We start from the raw sequence: 17549 nt of genomic DNA on the forward strand, positions 1-17549 counted from the left end.
TAAAGCATTAAGAGGCTGTTTGCTTTTAAACTAATCTGATGACTGAAAGAACTTCTCACTTTTTATTTTTTTTAAACTTATTTGCAGGGTAATATTTGGAATGTTATTCAGTAGTTAGCAGTAGCATCAGTTTTAGGGGATGCTCTTTTTAGGTTTTTTTTCTCTGTGGAAAGGAAATATCACCTGTTTTTTTTAAGGTTTAAAAATTATTTTGATTTCTTAAATCACTTCTATTAATCTAGTGTAAGATTATTGTGGTTTTATTTGTCTAATTCTTGTCCGGGGTGTCGAACATACTCGCTTTCTTTCGTTAAGTAAAAGTACAGATAGTGGTGTCAAAAAAAAAAGGCCCTATTGAAGTCCCTTAAGTAAAAGTTAAAAAGTACAGGTTTTACATTGCAGTTAAGTGAAAAATAAAAAAGTAAATATTTAGATGTAACAGATCCAATGTAGCTTTTAAAAACTATTATTTTAGAAAACAGATCTCTGCATTGAAGATGAGTTTATGTTTACAGGGTTGCCGCAGATCGTTAAAAAGTCTTAAAAGGCATTGAATTCTTCAAAATAAAACTAAGGCCTTAATTGGTATTAAAATGTCTTAAATCAGTCTTTCGTAGGTCTTAATTTTTAAAACATCATAAATAGGATCATTTTTATTAAGATTTATTTTTTGTAATCTAACTAAAACATTAAAATGGACCTTTTTTTTTATTTAAAAAAATAACGGCTCGCCATTGTTGGTTCCGTCCAGATAGCGGAACCAATAAAATCGTTGTTGGACATTTGGGAGATGCGCCATTAACTTTTTGTCTGGAAAATATGAGCAAGTGTAAATGTAATCAAAATTGTCTCCAGCCAAGAGTTTTCTCCATGGCTAAAACCAGGGAACATCCATGAGGCTCAGTGGATTTTGTGCAAGAAGTCATTCAATCTCGGAACGATGGGAATTAAGGCAGTGGAGTCACGCATGCGAAGCGCGAAACTCAAAATCGTCAAAATGGAGTTATGGAGAAACAGCCGGTATTTCTTAGTTTTGTTCCACCCTTGTCTCTGCAGCGCCTCCACTTATCACCAAATCAAACATACTAAGAAAACCATACAAAGAAAAATAGCTGCAGAAAAGACTTAGCACTGGTTATGTTGTGGCTTTAAAACTGATTTGTTTTGTTCCCTGCTAAAACAAAGTTTGTGAATTCAGTTAAATAATTGTTAAAATATATCTGACATTTGTGTGTTTTTAGCTGTCTTCCTGTATGGGAAGCTTTTCAAAATTTGAAACATTAGTGCAGTGGTTTATGTTAAAATAAACCTTTGGGTTAAGTTGTCGCAAGCAGGTTTTTCTTGTGTTTCTTGTGAATTTGGTCTTAAATTTGTATTTCAAGTGGCATTAAAAAGTCTTGAATTTAACTTGCCGTATGCTGTAGGAACCCTGGTTTAGGTTACTATAAACTTAACTGAAGAGAAATCCAGCATAAACAGTTCTGATATTCATGCCATTAAAATTAATACAGAACCTACATGATAAACACATTCATTTCAGATCTTATAACAGAGGAATGGACTTGTTAGTGTTTTGACACAGAAGTTGATCCATTATCTGGAGTATTTCTGCCGCCCGTGTCTTCATCCATGTCTGTCATTGTTTTTCTACAAACAAACTAAACGGATCCCCTTCATGCTCTTATTTTCCCTCTGAAAAAATCCTTCCATAAATTCAAAAAATTCAAACCTTTGGGTTTGGAGCTAAATCCCTGTAACACAGAATTAAAGACAATGGCTGAAATTCTCTGCTTTTGTTGAGCTGGATTGGAAAATGGTTATTGAGCTTAATTTGAGTTCCATTAGCTTCATTGTAGATATTTGGAAGAAAAAAATTAAAATCCTCACACGTTTATAGATGCCAGGAGCTTCCTATGCCAGCGAACGCAAATCTTGTTTTTTTCCCATTACCACCCGAAGACATCGTACTGACAACTAATCTTCTCTCTTTCCTTTCCCTCCACCTCATTGTTGATCAGTGGCCTGTTCCTGTAAGAGCCGCAGCAAAATGCAATGATTATGAGCTGTCAAATGCCAATTACCGGTAATTCATCTCTGCAGTGTGGGGTTGATGAGACAGTCACTCGACAGCAGCCGTCCTGCAGCTCTTCCTTTCTAATTCATGCCACCTTTGAACATTTATCTGGATGTATTTAATGGGAGGTTGGAGTAGATGTGGGTCTGTTTATAGCCTGGTCCTTGTGTGGAATACATTAAAGCATTATGGCCTTTTGTACCTCTTGTTTGCTGGATTAAATAAAAAAAAATGGAGATTATAATAATACATAAACACATACAAAAACAGATAATCTTGTAAAGGTCTTATTTTTACAACAACCATGGATTAAATCACTTCCTGCGTTGATAAATCAGGTATAACCTGCAGAAAATCTTGCTGAGTAATATTTGTCACCTGGATTTTACCTTTTGTCACCGTGATATTCATCCAGTTAAATCGGAGAACACTTTTGCTCTCATAAAGATGATCCATACAACACCTGGGAGCTGTGACGGAAATGTTCTCCATGCCCTGAGCCAGCACGTTCATATCGATGGCCTGGAGCTCCGTTTGAACCAGATAGCCTGACGCTCTCGACAGGTGTTTCTCAGTTTAAAGATGCCATGTCGCTTCCTCAGCCTGCAGTTACACCTGACTGGTAAAAAGCAGCTGGATAGAGATACGCTGGAGTCGAATAATTGCACGGCTAACCTCTGAGTACCTGTGGAGGCAAATGCTGTTTTACTCCTGGATGAACAGAGAAATGGGAAAGGGGAGAAGAGCCAATCATAAGACTATTGAAACTGAAAATGTCTTCTAGTCTTTTAGAAACAATGAGCAATTACTCTCTAAGCTTTAAAGTGAGTGAAAGAACATCTAAGGCGGGAAAACGAGTGTTGGTCTTCCAGAGCATTGTTGGATATTAGTGGGACTTGATGTGATAGAAAAACACAATGATGCACAACTAGTTAATTTTATTTTATTTGATCAACTAAATTATCCTAATTAATTACCAACTGTTGTTTTCAACTCTTTATCTGCTAAAAAAGTGAAAAACACAATATTTAACATCTAAATATTACATCAAACTAGGGCTGAAACAATTAGTTATAGTAATCATGATTAATTGATTATTGAAATAATCATAAACTAATTTAGTAACTGATTAATCGTTAAATGGAGTATAGAGACTGTAAAACATGCCTTTAGCTGACAGAGCGACTCACTTAGAGCAGCGACTGCATCAACATTTTAAAAAGTATAAACATTTTACATGTAAGATTAAAAAAAAACTTGTTCATCTGTCAATATATCATATCACGAACTCGTCTAGTGGAAAAGTTTTGATTTTATATTGTTTAATTTTGTAAAAAGTCTTCTTTAATGAACCTTTAGCTGTCAGATTATTAATCAATTAACTGTATTAATTAATTGCAAAACAGTCGTTAGTTGTAGCCCTACATAAAACCAATAAAAAAAAAAGTTTATAACTCCCAAAATGCAAAATGTGGTCTTATTAAAAAGAGTGTTCAAGCATAAAAAAATAAATAAAATATCAGAGTAAATTAATTCCCAGTTACCTCTGATATACAATTAGAATCCAAACAAGCAATTAACCTAATTAATTAAATGAAATGTGTATTTAAATTTCAGTTTAATGCCAGCGGTTCTTTAAAGTCCGCAGAGTAATGATGCAGAACATCAGTGATCAAACAGCTTCATAAGACCAAGCAGATGAATCAGAGAGCGACATTTATAGCAAGGTTAGGTCCTAAAATCAGTCTCCAGAGCTTCCAACATCTAACTGAGCTTTGGTCAAACCATCATCTATACATGGAAAGAGGAAAGACCGACTGCAGACCTACCAAGATATTGCAGCCCACCTAAACCAACTGAGCAGCAGAAATACGTAAAGCAACCAGTTGTCCTTTTGTAGCTCTAAAAAGCTGCAGGGATCCACAGCTATTCAATTCAATTCAATTCAATTTAATTCAGTTAATTTCTATAACGCCAATTCACAACACATGTCATCTCAAGGCACTTTACAGTTCAACCAGATCATACAGTCGAATTGATTCAATGTTTTCTATCTAAGGAAAACCAGTTGATTGCATCGACTCATTGACTCTAATACAATCCCTCACACTAAGCATGCTTGTAGCGACAGTGGAGAGGAAAAACTCCCTTTTAACAGGAAGAAACCTCCAGCAGATCCAGGCTCAGTGTGAGCGGCCATCTGCTGAGGCCGACTGGGGTTCAAGGAGACAGAAGCAGAGACACAAAAAGCAGCTGTAAAAGGCGGCCCCGTCCAGGAAACACACAGCCAGGCAGACGAGCTCTGAGCCAGCTTCAATGCCAGAGGATGAAGAGAGCACATCCAGTTAGTCACGGTCAGAGAAACAGGACCACACTGGAAAACAGCCCGATCTCCAGCATCTATAAACAAAGGTGTTGATGGAAGCAGCAAAGCGGATATTTCTCTCCAGGATGGAGTCACAGCCAAACAGGAACAGACAAGGCGAAGCTACTATGAGAAAAAGCAGAGAGAGCAGAACATTAGAGATTGAACAGATTCTGCAGAATAATAGAGATAGAATGAAGCAGAATGATGAAATGGGGGTCCCTATGTCCTCCAGCAGTCTAAGCCTATAGCAGCATAACTATAGAGATAGCTAAGGATAACCTGAGCCACTCTAACTATAAGCTTTTTAAAAAAGGAAAGTTTTAAACCTAGCCTTAAAAGTAGACAGGGTGTCTGCCTCACGGACTAAAACTGGTAGTTGGTTCCACAGGAGAGGAGCCTAAGTAGAAGAATTTGCTGACAGGAGAAATATAAACTTTTCAACCAATAAATGTTGATTTTGTTCAAGAAAAGATTATAATAAATTAATTTATTGTTTGAAGTTCGGTGTACCTAGTTAGATTTGATATTATAAGAACAACAAAACAAGTTCTTTTTTGCTTCACATAAAAAGAATAAGGCAAATCTTATTGTTGGTCTAAACATGGGATGGAAAAGCCTGCAGAGAGATAAGCAGGTACAGAAGCGGTTCCTATAAAGGTAGAGCTCCTGAACAGTCTTCTATTTCTAAACCCTGAGGCCGTTATAATCTTTCTCTCCCTCAGACGCTGCCTCTCCTCCGCTTTACGATCATTAGTAACTGTTATACCAGCGATTTTCCAGGAAATATTTTCCATTTCTTTGAAAGGTTTTTGTGGCGTTCTTCATTTCTAATCATCCTACCCCCCAGCAAAGTGTTACTAAAGCGAAAGAGACCCAACATTCTTCCTCCTACTCCTCTCCAATTCGCTGAATAGCATTAAAAAAAAGATAAATGTTGGTGAAACTCTTCAAGTCAAAATGATGAAAGCCAGTCACAATCTAAGGCAGAGAGGAGGGGATATCATACTGTGGGACCACATGGGTGAAATATGTGTTGAGGAAATGGTAGCGTATCCATAGCAATCGCGAATGCTTGAGGATAAATCAGAATGAAAACTGCTCAGTGTTTCTGTATAAACTTGGCAGAAGAGGAGCGCTGCACGCTGCCAAAATTCACACAAGAGTTTCTGAAGAGAGAGAAGTCCGTCCAAGTATGTTGCCTGAAGAGAATCCAACAGTTTTTTGCAGAGATTGTAACAACCAAGTGGCACAATCCATCAAGTAGAGAGTAGAAATATTCACACACTGGTTCCCTGAATGGAGATTTATGTCCACCCCTAAATTAAATTCACCCTTTTATTTCTAAAGTTCGAATTATAATCTTTTAAATTCAGGCTCTGTTTAGAAGCCTGTAAAATCGTACACTAAATCAGTGTTCCTTGCAGTAGCTCTAGTTTAGGCTGATAAAGTGCATAAATCTGTTCCTCTGTGTCATTTGACAGATGCTGGAAATCATCCAGATAAAAGCTGACATAACTGACATCATGACAGGCTGACAGGGGAAAAAAAAAAACCCTCCAAAACAAAACAGCTGTGCATCATTGCCTTCTATTAGTATGTGATTTGGATGTTAATGTGGATGAGTGAGCACCCCATCAGCATATTCCTCCTGTTTACACTGCACGCCGTCTACACAGGGAAGCGCGGCATAAACAGGCAAATGCCACAAGCCTCTAAATGTCAATTAACTGTGATTCATCTCTCCGGAGCGTAGGGAGGCAGGCGGAGTATGGCCATTCATTTAACCGCCTCCCCTCTTCGACTTTCCATTATGTGTAGCCGAAGCTGCACCGTGCAACAGTGGAAAAAGGTGGCAAATTGTGGGATCATTGGGGTTATAATGGAAAGGATTGAATAGATAAGGTTTATTGAGGTGCATTGACACCAATTTCCCCAACAGCTCATCGTGCATATGTTTAACCTTCTTCCTGAAAAGCATAAAAGCAACCATTGGGTAAATGTGATTTCTTTTGACAAAGATCTTACTTCCAATAATTGTCTTTGTTGAATTATATACTTCTCCAATTGTTAAAGCTGACTGAATTGTCTGTGACGGCAGCAAAAGAAAGAGGGAGAGGATATGGATTTCCATCTAGAGTCCTACCAAAAACAAAGTTTCTAAATATGCAGATTTTAGATGCGAGTCCTGTTGCTTATAGATTTATTGATATACCCTTAGGCTATTTGTTTAAAGGCTTTATGTTTGCATCAGGAGCTGCAAACACAACTTGAGTTTATTAGTGATAAGTGGAAGAAGCCATTAAGCGCCTCTCCAGACTAGTCACGGAGTCTATTCCTGGTAAAGTGCTAGAAAGAGATTATAGATATATAGCTGGTCAGTTAAAGCAAAGACGGTAATAAGTTAAAATTATAGCATGGCTAAAAGAAGATTTGCAGGTAAAGCTGCTAAAATGAGCCTCATGCACATGAAGTGGAACAAATTGGCCTTGGAGACGAGGCCAGGTGCTCCGTCACCATGGAGTTAAATTAGCGCTGCTGCTTCTTCACATGAAAAGTAACGATTTAAGGTGGTTTCAACAAAGTGCATGACTCTGGTTGGAGGTGGAATGAAAAATGTTTTAATCTGTCCTTAAAACATTGGATGGATGGACGGATGAGGATATTACTCTTCCCTTCTCAATTTTGTTGTTTAAAAATTACACAAGTGTTACAGAAGTTTTAATTCACCTAAAGAGAAACATTAATAAACAAAATAGCAATGCATGCACTTCATGGGATCCCAATGCATGACTGCCAGAGATGGCAAAAGTACTCACTTTCCGTACTTGAGTAAAAGTACAGATACTTGTGTTAAAAAAATACTCTGGTAAAAGTGGAAGTACTGATTAAACTTCTTTACTCAAGTAAAAGTAACAAAGTACAGGCTTGTAAATTTACTTAAAGTATAAAAGTAAAAGTAGAAACCACTTTTTTCATGCCGTTGCCTACATTTTAAATGGATGTCTGCCAATAGGACTAGATCTCCGTTGTGTTCATTTTCAATCATCTCGTCGTCCATGCTACTATGCTAACGCCACCGCCACCAAGCTGCAATGATTTGCCGCCAATGATTCATCTTGTAGTGGTGCGTCAAATGCAACGTAGATTCCCATCCAATTAGATTGAATTTGGTATTGATGGCATGAAAAATAATAACGGTAACTCCATTGAAATGATTCAAAACTAAAGTAACGAGCCAATTTTTTTAAATGTAAGGAGTAGAAAGTACAGATATTTGTGTAAAAATGTAGGGAGTAGAAGTAAAAAGTCGCCATAAAAATAAGTAGTAAAGTAAAGTAAAAATATCAGAAAAATCTACTTCCCATCTCTGATGACAGCCAAATGAACCAATGGATCCACAAACACAAGCACTGTATCAACCGATGCCATTTCAAGAAAAAAATGACAATATCAGCCAAAGATATCATCCCGCCAAATTGTTGCTTTATATCTATTACCACAAAGGCTGTCAAGTGCAGATGCTTCAGTCAAAACACCTGAAAGGAAACTTCATTCCATCAAATTTTGAAAAACTCAACAGCTAGCAGCTCCTTTAGAGTTTCTCTGTGCAAAGCTCCTCTCCAAGCAGCCAGCTGTCCTGAGACATCTCAGCATAGCGGATGAAACTGCACAGAAGGACGGGGAACTGCAGCAGCCAACAGGGTCTTTCTTTGACCATAAGCGTCATTGTAGGGGGTGAGAAAGATAAAAAAAAAAAAAACATGCACAATATATAATAGAGTGGAAGGCTGTGCATTTTAAAAACAGGTGTTGATTACTAAAAGCTAGGCATGCTTCACACATAACCTACTGATGCAGTGGCTAAAAAAACAAATCTGATCAGGTGCTAGATGATAATTTTTACTTCAGTTGACTTTAAATGAACTCTGCTCCCGATTTTGACCTCAAGTCCAGATCCTTGACCATCACATTTGAATTAATCACTGAGAGTCTTTACTCATTCTGTGATTTTATTATGATGTTTCAGAGGATTCATTTGGATCCATTTAACCAGAACTGTTAGGATATTTCTGGAGTTAAGTTTGAGGAATCTTCTCTTTTGTTCACCTCTCAGCTTAATCTAGCTCTATTTCTCTGTATTCTTTTTGACTATTTAAAAAATGATTTCTCTCCACCCCCGAGTCATCCCTGCCTACAGGCTTTCTCTGCCTTTGCCATTCCTTTACCTCCTTTACATTAATAAACCTTCTCTCCATGCTCTTATTTCATTCTGTTGCTTTTAGCAGTCTCTGTCATTTCTTTCCTCCCAGCTTCTCCTGACTTTTTACTCCTTAAGTTCTATTGAATATTTAATACAAATTGTATTATTTCTCCTCTTCTATTCTTTTCATTTTTTTCTATAAATATCTTTGACATCTGCAAATAATCCAGAAGTTCACACTAGTTTTTGTTTCTGGCTTATTTTCATTTAATGGGATTAGCAGGATTTACGTTGATTAGTTAATTAAGAGGAAAAGGAAAATATAAAAAGCTGATGCAATCTTGGTTCGTTGTGTAAAACCGGATTTAAAAAGTCTGATGACTTTGTTTTTTTTTTTTTGAGTTACATAGAATGGGATGCCTTAATGTCCCCCCCAGGGTAAAGATTGTGCTGCATTGTCTGAGTCTGTCTCATCTACTGACGTAACAATGAGATGCTCAGATTTATGCAAGTATCCGCATCCCTAAGCATGCATATGACTTTGCAGTGAAAAGAAAAAAAGCCTCCCTTCATTCTGCCACGCGTTTGTAGTCACGCTGCTGCGTGCATGCCGTAAATTCAGCGTAACCCGGCATCGCCTGAGGCGCACGCGCGCATTTCTTCTTCTGTTTTCTTTGTTTGTGTGCCTGTGTTTTACAGCTGATTTGCAGCTTAAATCCTCCCTGGCCCGTTCACCTCCGTGCAGCTGCATGTAACTTATTGTCCTAATCAATCCCTCGCACACTAAGAGGCTTTTTCAGCAGAACCACCCGGGGTTAGCGAGCAGTTAGCAAGCGCTTATCCCCTTTTTCTTACAAGGAGAGCAAGACAGCCGGCTCTGAGCAAGAATTTTATCTTTATAGGCCCAGAGGCAGGCTAAGGGCAGCTGGAGGAGAAGAGACCCTGGTTGGGTTTGATACTGGGTCTGCAGAGGGTTGCAGGCAGTGGGGATGGGTCCTCATGAGGTCAGGGCTTTAAGAAAAGAACAAGTGGAGGTGAAACAGAAGAAAAGAACCCACTATTACTGTATAAGTTACAGAAGTTAGCAACACAATCAGGATCTGGCTGTCATCCACGTTGAATGAAAGCCCCCTCAGGAAATGTCGATTTTTATTCTCACAGATCCTGGCAGACAGTCGGACCGAGTCGCACAAACAAAGGATTAGAACTTCTCTGTTTTCCCCTGTTGTTCCTCTGCTTTTCTTCCTTTCTTTCATTTTCTGTTTTCTTTATTTGAAGCAGAACAAGCTCATTATAGTCCATTAATCTTAGGAAGTACACACACAGTTTCTGCAACGTGTGCCATTTCTAAATAAGGGAGAAGAGCAGCATTATTTGTTTGCGCTGCTGAAAAACTTCCTGATGAGGATTAATTCAGAAATGATGTTCTATTGTTAAAGGAGGCTGCAGCTCATGTCCGTTTTTAACTGAGTCTTTAAGCACAAGGTGGCACCACTGGGAAAAAAGCAGTGTCACTGTTTGTGCTTCTGTTTTAAAGAATTTTGCAGATATTTGCAGAACTTTGTTTTGTGCATTTAAAGCTTGAAATTTTCCACTACATCAGTTTTCATTGGTAAATCTGTCCAAACTTTAGAGGAAATGCTGACTTCAGACACTTGCAGCAACTGGGTGTGACTTTAATAAAACAATGTTTTTCCCAGATGGATGGAGACGATTTTTTTTTTATTCTTAAAAAATCCTGAGGAAAACTTTAAAGATGGGGTGACATTTCAAGTAGTTTCACTTTTACACTGATAGATCATAACAAAGTCGTAAGCTTAGCTTCACAATGCAACAAAAGAGTGAACAGGAGTAAAAGACAGGAAAAAAAAGTAAACATTTCAGCTCAAACAGAAAGGTTTGGCGTTGAAGAGGTCCAACTGCAAATAAAGTTGGCTTTGTGTCATGATCTGTCAGGTATTCCCGCTGTCCCTGATGGAAAATAAAGAAATCCTTCTTGTGTTTGGACGTGTTAGGATTGTTGAACGGTACGACTAAGACAAGAGCTTAAAGAACAGAAAACTTCTTCAAACGTTTCATCTGTCACACTGTCTGAACTTGGCAAACATTGGACATTAAAAGGTGGAGAAAAATATGTTTTTCTGACCAGAGAAAATCCCCTATGATGAGGAAATCTCACTGGAGATTTTTCTTTTCCTCTCCATCACAATCCAGGAACTTTTTCCATTTAGTGGAAAAAATATAGCTTCAGGTTTTGCAATTGAATCGAACCACAGCTACACTAAGCCTCCGGGAGACGTTTCCAGCAGAGACCCCTCATGGCTGAGGTTAAGAGGGGGTTTAAAAACAGACTGGATGCTCTTCAGAAGCAATGATCCTCCTGTGGAGCTACTTTCCTACCAGCCTACAGGAAACCCTCACAGTCCAGTGGGGTTACCCACTCCTGAAGCTCCTCAGGACAATATTAGTTTTGGCTTTCAACTGATCAACCATCTAAATTCAGAGGATGTTTCCAATAAATGAAGAATTCTGATCCTGTTAAGTTCTGCTCCATTTTCTTTCTTTTGAATTTTGAAACCAAATTCAAGTTAAACGTAAATGATTTAACATTCCTGTGTTTCTAAACAGCAAAGGTCTCACAAATGTTGCTTCAACATTCAAATTTATGTCACCATTTAGAACAATAAGTGAATTTTTTCAGTGTTCTTCAAAAGCACATTCACACTCTGCTCCACTCTGACTTTGTCTCTTTAGCTTTGAACTGAATTTTGTTCCCTTATTGTTGCACGAAAGGAACATATTTTGTAAAATAAAATTTGAAAAAATAAGTAAGCTAATTAATACAAACCAAAAATAAAATTTTTAAAAATATGTTTTAATTAAAAAAGGGTTTTGATAGTAACTTAGCTTAAATTTTTTGGATTTAATACTTACATTTTTTCCCCCAAATTTCTCTTTTTTCAGATTGAGTTTTTTCAATTGAATTTTGCAGATTAAATTCTCTTCACTTCAGTTTAAATGCAAACATGCGCCGTTGATGCACACATTGACTAAATTAAGGTAGTTGCAGACCATTGAAAATCTTTGCTCATCCAGAGGAAAGCCCGCCCCACCGTGAGCAGAGTGTGATCTGTAAAACCAAAACCGAAAAAACTGTAAAAACTTTTTTAAAAGTATAAAATTTCAAAATATAAATCAAATTATGAAAAAAATGGAAAAAAAATCTGACAAAACAGCAAAATTATTTTTAAAACCCTTTTTAATAAAAAGTTTGATTTCAGGATTGCCTTGCTTTTCTTTTTACATTTTTACATTTACGTTCTCAGCTTGCAGAAAAAATGGAACAAAATTCGCTCCATATTTAGTTTCTAAAGTGAAGATCTGTTCCCGTTTGTTTTCTCTTTACCTATGTGTGTCCGTTTGACCAGCACTGCTCACTAGGGGTGTGCAAAATAATCGTCATGACGATGCATCGAGATTCTAATTTTTGTGATCTGCTGCATCGATTCTTAATGAACAAAAAGGAATACATTAAATACATGAATGGTTGGCACACATCAGCCAAAAACAAGTGGAATACAAATTTCAGTCCAGTAGATGTCGCTGCGGATACTGCGACGAGTCATTTATAAACAAAACATGGAGAATGAGAAAATTTGCCCAGCTCCATCACATTCCAAGTCAGATGTTTGAATGCATTTTGGCTTTGAAAACAAAGAATGTAAAAACTAAATTGATATGTTTCCATTTCATTGGTTTAATTGACCACTTAGGCCATGTAAACAGCACTGTATTTTAAGTTTTAGAAATCCTAAGCACTTTTTGTCAGTGTGTCCACTACAGTAATAGTAATATTTGTGTCTAGTATTTGTTTTCATGGCAATCCTTCGATAGTTGTTTCAATAAATAAAGCTAATTATGAATTCAGTTGCTTTCAGTTATGTATCAATTGAAGACACTATACTAGGGCTGTAGTTTTTTCTTACAGTATTCAGTTAAAATATCGCCATGCATCGCAATATTTCAAGTATCGCGATGCATCGTGATAGAATCGCATCATGGCATGTGAATTGAGATTCGGATCGAATCGTGACTTCTTTGGCAATACCCACCCCTACTGCCCACATAGCAGAACTTTTCTTCTTCAGGGTTATAAGCTGCTGTTTCTCTCTCCTGAACTGCTGCTGCCTCAAATGAACAAAGTTCCCAAGCAGCTGTGGCGTTACCGTAGGCTCACCCCCTAGCATCAGCTCCCTCTGGGTGTTTTCTACTGCAATAAGCAACAGGACAGGAGCTTAGAGCAACAGCCTGAGATGCTCACTAAGACTCGTTATCAAGGACTGATGATTCAGAATTTCTTTCTTCTCTGTAATGAACTTAAATCTCCCATCATTCCCTACATTTATACCCTGCTAATCCTTTTAAAAAGGTTAAAGTTGGATATGGAAAAGATTGTAAACCTGCTTTTTTCTTCTTTTTCTTATTGCTGCAGGTGTTGTCGCTCAGAAAGTGCGAGTGGAGCAAGAGTTGGAGGCATATCCCACAGAGTCTGTTGATCTGCGCTGCGAATTCATCGAAGGAGGAAGTGTAACCAAGCTCACACAGGTTGGCACACACAAAAAAAAAAAAATCTGTATTTGAAGCAGCTATAGAAGCTCAGAGTTTGATACCAAGTGACTTTCTGAAAGGAGGAAGAAGGGAGGAGTGGATTATTTTGGGTCTAAGATTCCTCCATCTCCCAAAAAACTTTCAAAGGATCAGCAGTAAACATGGCATTCTGAAAAGATATCGACTTTCTTTGAAAAAAGGTTTCTTTTATGGTGGTAAAGAGCAGGATTTTTTTTTTTTTTGTAAACTTGAGCGGCCTCCACAGCAGAATAAAAGCCGACTCTAAGAGCCTGCTCCATCAGCAGATGAAAGAAAAGGTGAAACGCACCAGTTGATGACTGGAGAAATATGCTGGCGAATTCCTCTCTGCACCACATGATGTCAAAGGGGCAACATAAAAACAAAAACATGTTTCAGTCAAATTTTAGCTTAGCTGTAAGCATTTTCACAATTAAAAAAACACGTTTACAATTCTTTTGATAGCCTTTAGCTTTTGCATAATCATAGTAAACAAAATATATCCAGCTGGATATTTAATTGGAGCATCAAGCTGGACGATATCTACTGATATTCTTTTGTGTAATGCTGCAATCATTATGGGATAACAATGGTTTGTTTTTTATTTTTTATCTCAACAAAGGGAATCTGAAAAAAGGAAAAATACACCATATGGACAAGCTTAGTACTTTAACTGCCTTTTATCCCACTTTTAATGCCAAATCGTCTCTAAGGTTGTAGATATCTTACCACTCTTCCATTTGTGCGGCGGTCAGACACTGTTGTTGGACAATAAGGCCTGGTTTCCTGTCTTTGCTTTTATTCATCCTAGAGGTTTTCTGTGGTTGATTACAGGACTAACTGCTATGTGCAGCTGCATCAGCTGTACAGAGACATGTGGAAACAGGAAGGCAACATCCAAACGTCTAAATAGATTGTTAACCAAATCAGATAATCCAACTTAATTCATTTATTTTATAAATTGACAAGTTAAACCATTGTAAATTAATTAGGTTAAATCAGAGGTGTCGAAAGTATTAATGTTTTTTACTCAAGTAGAAGTAAAAATCCCACAATTTAAAAAAAAAAATTGTAGAAGTTATAGCATCAATTTAAGCTTTTTACTCAAAGTGTAAAAATACCACTTGTAAAACTACTTAAAGTGAAAAAGTTAAAGTAATGCAAGAAAAAAAGTTAAAGACAGAAGCTTTACTGCACTACCCTATTAAAGGAAAATTTTTATACGATTCTGGATGATGATTTCCTTCTACTGTCTTAGTTTTAGGGGTGTAAATCACATCCATCATGGCGATTCGAATCAGTATCGATTTCCTGACCCAACGATTCGATTATTTTCGATACTCAAGAATAGACCACGATTCGTTTCGATTAATCGGTAATTTTTTTATTTTGTTTTTACACCTTACAGGCTAAACAAAGTTTCAAGTTTGAAATAAATCAATGAAAGCTGAAATTTTTTTAGAAACAACAGCAAATAACATAAGTAGAAAAGTTGTATCGCTAGAAGAGCGAGGTGCGCAAGAACGCTGGGACCCTTTTTCCACCTGGATCTCCGCTCTTTTTGGCCCTCATGTCCCTCCGTCGTCGGACTAAACTCGCCCCCACTTCCTCGCCGCCTCGGCCTTATCTAGACCCACAGCGTGTAGCACAGACCACGCTTCAATATTGAGCATAAATCAAAAATGTCTGCGTCAAGCTTGCTGCAACACCCTCCTGTAAGAGTATACAGCACCACCGCAGCACGGGAGGGAGAATTACGTCCAGGAGCAAATGGATAAAGGGACGTGTCGATGCATCGAATCGTCGGCTGTTGGATCAATGCATCGATACATAACGATTATTATTTACACCCCTACTTAGTTTTATAACGAATGGCAAAATGTCAAATTTAACTTTGCATTATCTTGAAAAACTATGTATTTTGGTATGTATTGCGCTAGTCTGAGTCCAACCACAAAGAATTTAATTGACTGGATGAAATTAATTATTTTCAAGGTTTTTATTTAGTTTTTATACCAACAGGCCACAATGAAAATTAGCTTAAATTATACAAAGCTGAGAAGCCTTTTTTATGTAAGGAGTAGAGATGAATGCAAAAAAAAACTTTACGGAGTGGAAGTAAATAGTTCTCCAAAAAATTATAATTCCAGTAAAGTTTATATAGACAAAATGTCTACTTAAGTAAGGTAACAAAGTATTTATATTTTCTTATTTGTCACCTGTGGGTTCAATAAACCTGAAACTTGTTAGAAGCTGCATTCTCTTTTTGGAGTCTTAAAGGTTCCTTTCACTAGATCCAAAGTTATCAGCCAAACTCCTTTAAATCAGACTCATCTGTTGGGTAGCTGTGAGGGACCAAACTTAAATAAGGACAAAAGGTGTTCAAAATTTGAAAAGGTTCTTCCATTTAATTGTGTGAAAAGGGTTAACAAAGGCTCAAAAGCAATACAAAATAACTTAAATACAGAATCTGGGCCCAACTTAACTGAGGTCAACTGAGGATCCAACTCAAACAAAAAACTGACCTGCACACAAAGAACTAAAGGCTGCTTAAAAAGGGATGGAGTAACTCAAGTCGACAAAATGAGGGAGGCACAACATAACAAAAGAACCAATAAATACAAAATTAACCAGTCTATGAAACAAATAAAGCAAACTAACTTACTTAACAGAAACAATAAATGAGTATTTAAGTGACAAACTAATTGAAAACTTCTTGAAACAAGTCTCCCCCATCAGTCTTTCAAAGATGGTACGCTCCACATTTCCTTCTCCAGCTGGTTTGTATCAGCAGCACCTCAAACAAAAGAACAAGTGTAAATAAACATTCAGACAGACATTAACTTAAGTGTGCACCCATTAGAAAATACCTGTCTAAAATAACCAACTTAAACATAAATTTTAATATAATATAAAGCAAGAAAATAAAATACTAACACGATGTGGTGGTGGGAGGATCATCCACCACAGTAGCCAATCAGGGAAGCATGATTCATCACCCCAGAGGGCCCATCTCCACCATCATTGCTCAGGAGGAAAAAAGATATAAAATAAAAAATAACATTGAGTTTTCTGAATCTCTTCCTATATAATGAATACATTTTGAAAAAAACATAACAAGGTTCTTATCAGAAAACGAATAAAGAATGAAAGAAACGAGCCTTTAGCACTGATGTGCCTAAATGAAAATGCATAGGAGAAAGAAAACTTAATCCAGCAGATGTTCCACAGAGCGTTCATACCTCAGCATAAAAAACACGCCCACATCTTCATGGAAAGGTGCCATGACTTGGTGTTATGTTTGGTGTTATGTTTCTTCCTGCTGGGTGAGTCTGCATGTGCATACATCCCTGCTGCTAAAACAAACAGCTGTTCTGTGGAAAACAGAACAAAGCCGTTCATCATGTCTGAGTCTGTAACGCAGGTCAACTAAATATCTGTTCAGGTCAACAAAGCTTTAATGATTAGAAAAATACAGGAATCAGTAGCGTCTGTCTTTATGTAGGGAAACACTGTTTATGCAGAAGTCTGTATGTATACCTGGTTTATTTAATTATTATGTATCACTTAAAGCATCACACCTGCTTATAGATATGCTTAAAAATGGTAAACTGGAGGATGTGGCAGTGTCAGGAAGAATAGCTACTGCTTTGACTCAGTAGCTGATGGGGATCTAAGTACATAAACAATAAACAGTGTCAATATATATATCTATATATATATATCTATATATATCTATTTATATATATATATATATATATATATAGATATATATATAGATATATATATATTTCCTCCAGGTACTTTTCATGAAAAACCGATCCATATCTTAAATATTCAAACAAATCTACTAATTTTGACTGATTCCAGAAAATTTCAGTACATTCTAAAACAATCATGTATGTTTAGTGTAAAGTAAATCATCACTTTTATTATGCCAGTTAAACTCTTTTCTTTCCAATGCAGTGAAGGGGGTTACATCACTAACTGACTTTTTACTAATCCCTCCTACTGAGCAGGCTTGGTGGGGCAGCAGACAGGAAGACTTCAGCTTTACGGGCAGAAACTTTCAGCAGACCCGAACCAGAATCGGTCATAATTGTTCTCTGGTGTTACCGGTCTGGTTAACCGACTGGTAAATAGGAGCCTGGCAGCATGAGAACTGGGTTCAATCAGATGCTGAGAAAAATGCAATATCCCTTCAGTGCATTCAGCAGGATAAATGAAGTGAAAGAAATTGATAAATATTCAGGTTTTAGGTCACATGTGGCGTTCACCAA

General features: G+C 37.2%; 1 protein-coding gene across 4 annotated transcripts in view; it reads left to right on the forward strand.

Moving 5' to 3' along the window:
* The window catches only part of pvrl2l (PVR cell adhesion molecule related 2 like), a 603137-nt gene that overhangs the window by 237502 nt on the left and 348086 nt on the right, over positions 1-17549 (forward strand). For all 4 annotated transcript variants that reach the window (XM_038302856.1, XM_038302858.1, XM_038302857.1 and 1 more), the window contains exon 2: positions 13136-13248. In XM_038302856.1, the coding sequence (XP_038158784.1) occupies positions 13136-13248 (113 nt within the window). The remainder of the gene's footprint in view (positions 1-13135; positions 13249-17549) is intronic.

Source organism: Cyprinodon tularosa, unplaced genomic scaffold (genome assembly GCF_016077235.1).
Source record: "Cyprinodon tularosa strain WSP-4 unplaced genomic scaffold, ASM1607723v1 ctg5, whole genome shotgun sequence".
In the NCBI taxonomy this organism is placed as follows: domain Eukaryota; kingdom Metazoa; phylum Chordata; class Actinopteri; order Cyprinodontiformes; family Cyprinodontidae; genus Cyprinodon; species Cyprinodon tularosa.